The 10,960-nt window shown below is 43.6% G+C and overlaps 1 protein-coding gene across 1 annotated transcript in view; it reads right to left on the reverse strand.

Annotated features, from left to right (window-relative positions):
- Positions 1 to 10,960, reverse strand: part of LOC102034518 (maltase-glucoamylase, intestinal-like) — a gene marked incomplete at its 3' end in the record, with an annotated part of 56,778 nt that overhangs the window by 41,378 nt on the left and 4,440 nt on the right. Inside the window, exons 5-6 of the mRNA XM_031059011.1 lie at positions 1,793 to 1,961; positions 1,088 to 1,184 (exon numbers count right to left, since the gene is read on the reverse strand). Of these exons, the coding sequence (XP_030914871.1) occupies positions 1,088 to 1,184; positions 1,793 to 1,961 (266 nt within the window). The remainder of the gene's footprint in view (positions 1 to 1,087; positions 1,185 to 1,792; positions 1,962 to 10,960) is intronic.

Genomic DNA, 10,960 nt, shown 5'->3' on the forward strand with positions numbered 1-10,960 from the left:
AAGTCGAGGATCCCTCCAATAGTGCGGAAAGTCAAAGATGGGTTTGGAGACAGAGTAACATCTAAAAGGGAAAAAAAAGGCCCTCAGCACAAACCAACTCTGCACTATACATGGGAATAGGTCAAGAATGCATCAGAGGAGGTTGAGACCCAATATTAGGAGACATTTCTTTACTGAGGGTGGGCAAATGCTGGAACTGGCTTCCTAGAGATGTTGTTGATGCCCTGAGCCTGTCAGTGTATAAGATCATTTGGACAATGCCTTAAGAACATGTTAAGCTTTCCGTCAGCCTTGTAGTGTTCCGGCAGTTGTACTACATGTTTCATGTCCATTCCAACTGAAATATTCTATCTTATCCTATCCATCCTAGATGTGTGCACCCTGGGCTCTTCTGTGCACCTTGTGGGTACGACTGGATGAGCAAACAGGGCCTGAAGGTAGGAAGGCCCAGTGTTTCTGTAATCTCTGCTTTCAGATTGGCATGGTGCAGCAATAAATCACAGAAACCCACACAGCGTAGATTGCACAGATCCATTTATCTCAGATTCATATTTATACAAAGGATCAACAAGTTTGTGTTTAGGGTTCCTCTATGCTATTTTAATCTTATTGAAAGCCATTGTCTGCCAGGGGAAACTGATTTTATAGACTAAGTGAAGATTCCCCTTTTCTGAAATTATACCACTAGATTTATGCAGTAAGGTGACCATGGCAACATACAAAACTATTCTCCAAAGAGAGAAGATAGGACTAACCTAAACTGATTTGATTTTGTTATGCCAATCTCAGAGGAAATTTCTTCCACCTTCTTCTTTCCCTCTATTTGCATCTATTTTCATTAAAAAGTTAAGAATGTATTTTCCCTGAAAATGCCTAAAAATGCTCCAATTCCTTGTTAAAAATTCATTCTACTGAAATCTCTTTGAAAAATCTTTGAAAAATCTATTAGTCCTGGAAGCTTAGTTAGCCACACAGTCACTCATATTTGTACCACATTAAAAAGCAGTCAGTAAAACAGTACTTTATACTTACTAATCTATCATATTTCTATACACAGTCCATCTAGGGAATCCATATATCTTTTTACCTTGTGCATTGGAGTTCAGAAGGAGAACACCGTGGGCATTGGCGTCTGGTTCTACGCACATGTAGAAAGGGTGAACTCCATAGAGGTTGGCAAATGACTGAAACATAAAGAACATATGAAGTATCACTTGACTTTGCTATTTATCATAGCTTTTGTCAGGTAGCTACCTATGCACAGACAAGGAAATAAATTCATTCATATTCAGAGACTTATTTTGAAAGGTTGGGAATTCTTCCATCCAAATTGGTGCAAAGTCAAATTGACAGAAGAGTTGGTTTTTTTTTTCTGCCTTACCACAATGGAATTTTTTAGTCTTCCCCAGTTAAAGCTTTGATATTCTGCTAAATCCTTCAAAATGGCATGAGTAAGAATTGCTTTCCTAGTTAAAACAGATTCAGCCCTGGACTCCAGTTCAGCCAAATATCTAATGAGTCCTGCTGGAGTCCAGCTTGTTTGGATGAACAGGGATTGATCCAAGCATGAAATGCAAAGCTCTCCTGAACCAGGATCTTGGCACACAATATACTTTTTCCTGAAAACTGCACCGTGAGAAAGGTTCTGATAAGTGTTTTCAAAGTTCCCTCAAAACATTCATGGCTTCGTCTTTAATGAAAACTGATGATACCCGCGAAGCTTGTGACATTCCATGTTTGCCACCTCCTTTTGGTGACACAGGCTAGGACAAAGTGCTGCAGAGTGAATTACCGTTGGTGCCTGGTCCCTGGCGTACATGCCATAGGTAACAAAGTTCATGTTGTGCTTGAAAGTCGGGTGCTCGTGTTCACCAAACCCATACACGGAAGTGGATGGCACAGTGGTGGTGATCTGAAGGAACTGGCTGGAGAAAAACAGATCAACCAGGGGACTGTCCCACCTGTGACAAACAGAGCGAGACAGGATTAGTTTGTTTCTCTTTGGAAGGTATTATTTTAAGTTCATGTCTGGCTATTTATACTTTTTATGTATTTTGGAGAATAACAGTATTAAAAGTTCATTAAATTCTATGCATGCGTCTAAAGTGCTTAACCTAACACATTAAATTCATCTTGCAACGGTTGAAGATATCTCATCTACTTATGTAAAAAGAATGCATCAATATAATTTTTGAAAAGAGCAAGTAAAACAACAGAAGACAGACTATAAATCTATTATCAAAATAAGTGGTTGCTTATGCTATTTCTATGACAACCAACGTGAAAGGCTAAAAATTGTTATTACACAGTGGAGTTCAGAATACTTAATGAGAACAAAAGACATTATATCAGCCTTCTTTAATGTTTTGCTGTATCAGTACCCAAATACCCCCAACTTTATGCAGGTGCCTAAAATAGAGGTATAGTTTTCTCCAGACTCTGCTTGAACAAGATGTTTTTATTGTGATGACTCTCCTGCTTCTCTCACCAGCTTAATGCATTTATTTCTATTGAATCATCTGTGGACACAGGATCACATTTTAATTAGGTGCTACATTCTGTTTCCTATCTCTAGAGCTATAATGAGCTGCAAGTTAGATGGGGGATAACATAGTCAAGCTGTGGAGAAGTGTTTTGTTAACGGTCATGTGTATGCCATGAGTAGCTCATTTAGATAGCACCCTCTCGAGCCTTGTTTAACCATGAATTTGTTACAGCTAATTAAAATAAATGAGTCCAAGCCATAGAGCACAGAAGTGGCATAACTCTCCTTTTAATGTTCTTCTGTCAATGATTTTGACAAAATTAAATGGTAGATCAAATTGACTGGTAAATCAGAGAAGTGGGAGATGGGTGGTGTTGGTGGGGAGCAGCTCTAACCCTCACAAGGAGAGCACACTGGTGAGTGGCCTGCCCTCCGTGCCACCAGCAGCCCTTCCTGGGGACAAGTCCCTGCTGCTGGGAGGACTGGGAGGGCACCACTGGTCCCACCACACTGGCGGGCTCTCCCCACGAGGCTGCAAGGACGGGCGCTCATGGGGATGCTTTAGGCACTACCTTGCCTCTCCATGCAAAACTCAGGCACAAGCTATCCCAAAATTTTCCTAGAAAAATCCAAAGTCACACACGGATACTAAAGGGTCTGTGTGTTTTTTAAAAGTCTATTTGTCCTTTCCTACAAGCAGAAGAAGAATTTGTATGTAACTCTTGATTTGGATTTTTGCCAGCAGGAACCCCTCCCTCCCTCCTTTCCATCATCTCCACCTACATGCAGTACTGAATAAAATTATTTTCTTTTAGAAGAGCTATGCATGCAAAACATCCCTGAGAATTAGATCTAGTCCTTGACAAATAAAGGCCTTTCTGCAAGAAGCAGTTGTCGTGCAAGAATAGGGATGGCTCTGGAGCTATAGTCCTGCCCAAAGGAAAACTGTCACACAGCTCTGCTCTGTGCCAAGACAGGAAGGGTCACTGCTCTGAGCAGACCAGAGGGATAAGAAAACCTCAAACTATGCCAGAGGGGAAATACTTTTGAAAAGTTTAAATATCTGTCCTAAGTCATTGAGCTCTCCCCATGATGTCTGTTCAGAGGACATGAGGCTTTGTATATTTGTGGTACCCACATTATAGCATGGACATTTCCTATCATGAGAACTCTTAGTGTTACCATGGCATAAAAGTATTACTTCATTAAAGTATTACTGCAGCTCAGCAAGTCCCCTTCCTGACCAGGAGGGTCACTGGGGTGGTGCAAATGACAGCCCTAGGAACAAGCCTTCTGCCCCACCGTATCTCTACATGTTGTGGAGAAACTGGTTTATGACTCATGCATTCCTTCAGGCAACTCTACATCTGCATGACATTGCCATAACAGCGCCCTGCTCTGCATCCCTCCATGGCTCAGCTCCCTGGGGCTGCCACCCCCACCAGCACAGCTCCCCATCAGCCTTGTCCTTCCCTAGACCTCTTCATGCCAGCATAGCTATGCACTAAATATAGCATTAGCCATGACATAAAAAGGCTGGTAATGACTCTCTTTTTTTTTTTCTGGGCATCATTATGTCATCTCCATCTGAAGGAAAGCATGAACAGGTTTTCCCCTGGCACTATTCTCTGCCTTCACTCCAAGCAGCTTCCTGAGTCCTTGTGCTCCCTAGCACACCATGGTAGCTGTTGTGCTACTTTATGTGTTTGCACATGTAGTGTTGGCAAGGAGCAATCACTTAGATGAAAAAAATATGGCATTCCTTAAAACCTTGGATACAATAAAAGAAAATGTTATATTTCTCCCACCTTCCCTCCTGCTAGTTTGAAGCAGATAGAAGGAACAAAACAGGAGGGAGCATAAAATGACATCATGTTTGCAGGAATTTGCATGGTTTTCCTTCAAGTGTCCTATGAACCATAAAACCACTGTGATGGACAACAGAAGGGGTCTTAAAAATGTAAAACCAGAGCTGAACAGTTGCTCACTCTCAAAACTGCAACACCTGCTAGAAGTTAGACAAGGCAAAGTCTGTGATGACAAGAACCCTTCTTTTTTGCACAAGAGGTAATAGCTGCAGTCACATTTACTGCTGAAAGTCTTAAGCTGTTAGTGTGTCTGTGGTAGGAGCACTCCTGCCTATGGAAATGCAAACCAGCCTCCCCACACATCTGCCTGGCCCATTGTCTTTGAACAGTGAACTGCTGCCTGTCCAAGGAGTCTGACTGATAAAAGCTGCTCTTTTCTTTCATACATGGTACACTATACTAAAGAGTAAACCTCTCTAATTTTTAACCTCTTATCAGGAAAAAAAGAATGACTCAGATTGAAAAGGTCTCTGTAAAAATTAACATTTTTGGCCAGCAAGGGAACTAGTCTCACACCAGCAGTGAAGCCACTGGCTATCAGGATGAAACATAACTGGAGTGGACCAAGGAAGGACTATTAAAAGGAAGGTGAGTAAGCAGATAGATAAAACATCCTGCTCATGTTGAAGTTCATGACTATCATTGTCACAATGTTGAGGGGGATGACTAAAAGGCTGAACAAGATAGTTTTCAGGAGTGCAATCATCAGTCCTTTGTAATATGAACTGGACACGATGATTTACCTCTCTGAACAATACTCTGTTGGGGTTTATTGGAGGTCAATGGCTGCAGTGTGTGCAGTGGCCCAAAGCACTGATTCACCTGCCGTGAGCAACCAGCTGGTGGCACTTCTAAGGGTGGTCTGACAAAACCTCCAGAATGAGCAGACTTGGGACACAGATATGATACATCATTAGGACAGGCATCGTGCATTATCTGGACATTCAAAAATAATTTTGAGTTGGGAGAGGTTTGGTCTTTTTTTTTCCTTCCTGTTGCAATGAATCCTGGAGAACTGAGCTCATTATTTGAAGTTGTAAACAACTGGTCCAGTCACTTGGAGAAAACGTCCTCTATAACATCTGCTTTTCTTGGCCTCCAGACCACCCCATATATTATCTGCGTGCAAATTTAGTTGTAACTTCCTACAGCTATCCAAAAAGGGAGTCTAAGCCTCCTGGCAAAGCTTGGGCACACTATTCCAGAGGGCCTGGGCTACCATAGTATGCACAGGCTGCCCATAAAGTGCTAAAGCACCCTAGGGAGTGAGGAGTACACACTCTATTTTCAAATGAACCTCAAATAAACTGATTGACAACACACTGGAGCTGCTGAGGAGCATCACCTAAGGAGCCCAGATCTCAGATTGCTAAAAATACTTCCACTGACTGCTGGTTTTGGCTGGAGTTAACCTTCTTCATAGTAGCTGGTATGGGGTGATGTTTTGGATTTGTGCTGGAAACTATTGATAATTCAGGGATGTTTTAATTACTGCTGAGCAATACTTAACAGAGCACAACAGGGCTTTGGTGCTCATTACACTGCCCCACCAGCAAGGAGTCTGGGAGTGCACAAGTAGCAGGGAGGGGACACAGCTGGGATAGCTGGCCTCAAGGTACATCCCATATTATATGGCTTCATGCTGAGCATTAAACCTAGCAGGAAGATTGGCTGGGAGACTGCTGCTCAGGGACTGGAAGGCATCAGTCAGATGGTGGTGAGTAATTGTTGTCATTTGCATCACTTTTCTTTCTTGGGTTTTATCTCTGTTATTTTCCTTTTAATTACATTATTATTATTATAATTATTAATATTACTATTATTATTAATATTGTTGTTATTATTATTATTGCTACTACTACTTTTACTTTTTTTTCCTTGTATTAAATTGTTCTTGTCTCAACCCATGAGTTTTCTCACTTTTACCCTTCTGATTCTCTCCATCTTTCAGTCAGGAGTGAGCAAGCAGCTGTGTGGTGCTTGGCAGCTGGCTGGGGTTAAACCATAACAGTGTTTCACAACAGCTGTATTCCTTATTAGCTGTAACACTTGGGACACCACTGCAGTGCAGAAGGTCCACAAAAAGACTGAATTTTGATATGTTTATCTTCCTTTAAAGGTGATTTGTCAAGTAGGTGGAGAAAATCAGCAGAAGTAATCAACAGATTTTCCACAAACATGACATTTATAAAAAAATAAGAAGTGCAGAGTATATTTACAGTTATTGACACATTTCTGCTCTACTTCTACTGTATTCATTGTGTGATATCAGGAAATGTCCTATAACTCACTGGATATACAATGCTTAATTTTGCTCTGAAAAACACTTGGTAAGTGATATACCTACAATATTTCTTGCCTAGGTAACATAAATCTTAATGATTAGAAAACTAAAATAATGGCTCCTACAAATTAGGAACAAGCCCATTCTACCTATGATGCATACGATTTCCTCCCCTTGCGTCCAGCAAAACTGCAGTTATGACAATAGCATTATAAATCATTCTAATAGCCCTGCCTATGTAAAACACCTTCGTGGTAAGTGGTGTCTGTGCTAAAAATAAAAAAAGGCAGCTGAACTCTACAGCAGCCTTTTTGGAAATTAAGGAAAATCTTGATTAGGTTTTGGTTATTTGTGCAGTATATGCCCAAGTGCAATAGCAAACGAGGTAATCCAAATGCTTAATAGAAAGTAGTCCCTAACTGGCTTGCAAAAAAAATGTTCTGCCTTCCATTATTTGTGTGACATCATGAAGGAAAAGCCAGGATATTAAAGTGGAGAATCAAATCAGTAGTCCATCCCTCTGCAGCCTGTCTCCAGCAATGGCCCAGGCCAGATATCATAAAGGAAGAGGCATAAGATGTCACTCAGAGCCAGCCTTGCAATAATCTGCTTATGGAGGAAGTTTCTGGCTGTTTTCATAGAATTAACTGATGTTGTGAAGCATGGAGACAGAAGTATTTGGGGGTTTTATTTTCCTGCAGATGATTTTTTTATTATGCCTGAATGTGTATCCTGCTAGGCCTCCTGTGCCAGTGCTGCCCTGGGGCAATGAGTCCCACAGAGTAATCACACACTGCAAAACAAGCATGTGTTTGTTATTTATCACTGCCTTAAAGCACACAGTTCCCAGCCTTTTACTCTCTGTTCTTGAGAAAATCTGTGCTTTCTTGGAGCCTTGATGCTCTCAGTTGATAGTACCTCCTCCAGTGGTTGCTGTCATTAGTGTGGCAGGAGCAGCAAGGAGAACAGTGCTTGCCTGACTGTATGTGCCACAAAACAACCCACAGGCTCTTTAGCTTGCTCACCTGCCTTATTACAACACAGCATTTTCTCCCCTGTTTTTACTAATGTAGGGTCCTGGCCAACAATAGGACAGTTTCCCATAAGAGCTGCAAGATCAACCAGGATATCCTAAGCAAAGATTGACTAAACTAAAGCCAATCTCTTGACATAACATTTTTCCACTGACCACACCAATTTTGCCAAAACAATTATTTTCCAATCATGATGGGAGTAAAAAGAGGCTCCCTGCAGCCTCCACTGCCCGAAAACGATGGTAGTTTGGGAGCTTCTTCTCTGGGACAGGAGATTCATGCCCTAGTCCCTGTCCCTCATGGTTCAGAACTGTGACTTGCAGCCTTAAATCAGATGCAGGTTTCTAGTTTTCTTGTGGAAAACAGAAAGCACCTGACTTCTGGATGGGAGCAGAAGCTTTGCTGTGTCTCATCTGATCCCCTTGGCATCTCCCTAGTGAATGTGTGGACATGGCACCTCTTTACCCCCATGGCTTTGGATAACTACTGGCACAGAAAAGGACCTTCCCTGGCTAGTGGCAAAACAGCAGGAGCATTGGAGAGGGAGAAAAGCAGAGCAGAAGGAGACAGGATGTGATGGGACAGAGAACAAGACAGCAGTGGATGAGAAGGAGAAAAGTAAGAGGGAGTAAGCAGAGAGGTATTGCTGGGAGTTCAAAGGGAGGCAGCCCAAGAGCTCCTGGTCCCAGCAGCCCCCAGCAGTGCCTGGATCATCTCCCTGCATGACTCTGTCTAATTTTCGCCCCATGCAGGCAAAGCAGCAGCTGTCAACTGATTAGCTTGAAGCAAGCTGAAAATGTAGCAGGACGTGGCCTTTTATTCTTGCTCCTGGCTCTGCTTGAGGTTTGCAATCAGCTGTTAATGTCTCTCCCCCCACACAGTTTATTCCTTTCCCCTGTTATTGTGATTACATGGAGCCCTGAGTTTGTCCTGCCCTCCTTGGGTAGCTCAGCTACGTCTCCCTGCATGCAGTGAGTGTGAGAAATGCCCTTAAAGCACACTCAAAGCCTCCTCTGCCTCTCCCCTGCAGCATTTCTAATGTGGAATGAAATCACTCCTCACAAGGAGGAGGCTTTGTGCACAGGAGTGCCAGAGGGATGGGGTTTTCTATCAAGCAGAACAGACAGGAGCCTGACACCCCATTGCTTCCCAGCACAAAGCCATGGATGGCAGGACAGACTGCAGCTCGGAAAGGAGGGCAGGGAAACACAGGCGTGGGCTTTGAAACAGCCACCCAAACCTACACTGTGTTGCTGCCTGGGACAGGCTGCTTCCTTCCCAGGTGGACTGTCAGCTGTGCCAGAGCATGCTGGGCATCATGAGGGTATTTAGGCTTTCTTGTGGCGGTAGGTCATCCAGCAGCATGGCTCTGCTAGCAAGGGATAAGAAGCATAAGGAAAAGAAGATTTCTGAGGATCTGGAATTGCTTTACTATGGAGAAGTTTTCCTCAGAGATATTTAAAAGGTCCAGGAGAGAACCCTGACCTGGTTTGTTGCAGACACAAGTTATTATCCACCCACACCTGGGGAGTGCAACTGCAGCACCTGTTGAAGAGGTTTTATTTGCCCACATGGACTGTTCTGAGCAGTGTTTGTGTGCATATAGAAATCAACAACTGATTCAGCTGTTCATTGAGACAGTAAGGCCATGGCTGTTCACGTCTTAAAATAGGAGGCTAAAGTCCCTCCAGGAGTCAGGCACTTGTCTGTTTCTCAGAGACACACAGCCTGCCCTAACCTGGCCTGGGCACAGACACCACCACCTGTGCCGCTTGGTGCCTGGGCGCCCTGGAGCAGCTGCTCCCACTTCTGGAGGGAACCCGAAGGAAAAGATTTGGTTTTTAGCATTCAAACCTGCCTTTGGGCAGGTTGAACTAACATGAAAATCTACTTAACCTGACAGATGCCACCAGTGCACCCCTGGACCCAGCCAGTCAAGTGCAGCCACTGATGGGAATGTTCCTATAATGCTGATTGCTGAGGGCTCATCCCTCCCAGTAAAGTAAATGCAGCCAACCATAGATTTTAGGCCAGGATATATAACCTGCTTCCCTGTTTTGAAAGATTCCATCTGCACAGCTCTTTTGGTAGCTAAGGAGATTGCAAATCCCTCTAAGACAGGCTGTGGAGCTATCTCTGAGCACCTGCATTTCCTCACTCTGACAGGATGGACAGGCAAACAAATGAAGGGGAAGCATTTTTGCTCCTCACACAGGGAATACAACTAAACTAAACATCATTCAGCTGTGAGAGGAATGGCTCCCTGACAGGATCCTTTAGACTACAGTACTGGCTGTGCCATTCCACACGAAACCAGAATTCCAAGGAACATACTATTTCCCTTTCTGTACACAAAATCCTGTGTCTCTGCTGGTGACAATATTTTGGGAGCAGCCTTGCAACTGCTTGCAGGATAGAAGTCCATTATTTGTGCATTATATTCACCCACAATTTCCTCTTTTTGGGCTTGGCTGGGTTTCAGGAGCACTCCTTTACCTGCCTGGAGGCAGTGTACAATTTCCCACGGGGACGCTGGAGAGCAGAGCATCCCTGCTGCTGCTGTGCCAGTCCTGCAAACCAAGGCTGCCCTCTGCCTCCCTGGGCTCCGCAGCACAGTACGGCTGCACCCACACCTCTGCTGCTGCTTGGTGCACAAAGAGATGGAGGGGAAGCCAGGAGGCTTCCCCAGGCCCACAGCAGGGCACTGAATGTGCCCTCCTGGAAACCTGCTCAGTGGGGACTGACTTGTGTTCCTCTGCCTGTCACTGGAGCTGTGCCTTTGGCAGACCCTGCATCTGCTCCATGGCAGTCCCTCCCCTTAGCTGGGACATCTCAAGTTTGATCAACCCAGGCTAAAGCCTTGGGGTCTGGGTAAAGGTGAGGAGGGCTGAACGAGAATGGGTCATGAGCTAGGCCCTTGTTATGCATTCACCCTTTACACCAGCATTCCAATTAATAAGCCTTTACAGGAAGAAGAAGAAAATTGGGCCTTTAACAAAAGCCCACTGTTTACACAGAGCTGTTAAGTCTAATGAGAAATTAAATTATTTTTGTTATTATAGTAATGCATAATGCATGCATTTAAAATAGCCTGCATAAATAAGACTTTACAGAATTGACTGTGACATGTATAAAGAGATGCCATGAGACTGTAGTTCAAAAGGATGGTCAGGTCATTAAAAACCCAGCATGATGGTTCCATCTGCAGACCATTCTAGAGGCTGTATTGTCTCATTTGCATCACTCATGTTAAGCCATCCTTAAATTGCTCACTGCCACATTCCCAAAA

The sequence above is a fragment of the Geospiza fortis genome, unplaced genomic scaffold (genome assembly GCF_000277835.1).
Source record: "Geospiza fortis unplaced genomic scaffold, GeoFor_1.0 scaffold424, whole genome shotgun sequence".
In the NCBI taxonomy this organism is placed as follows: domain Eukaryota; kingdom Metazoa; phylum Chordata; class Aves; order Passeriformes; family Thraupidae; genus Geospiza; species Geospiza fortis.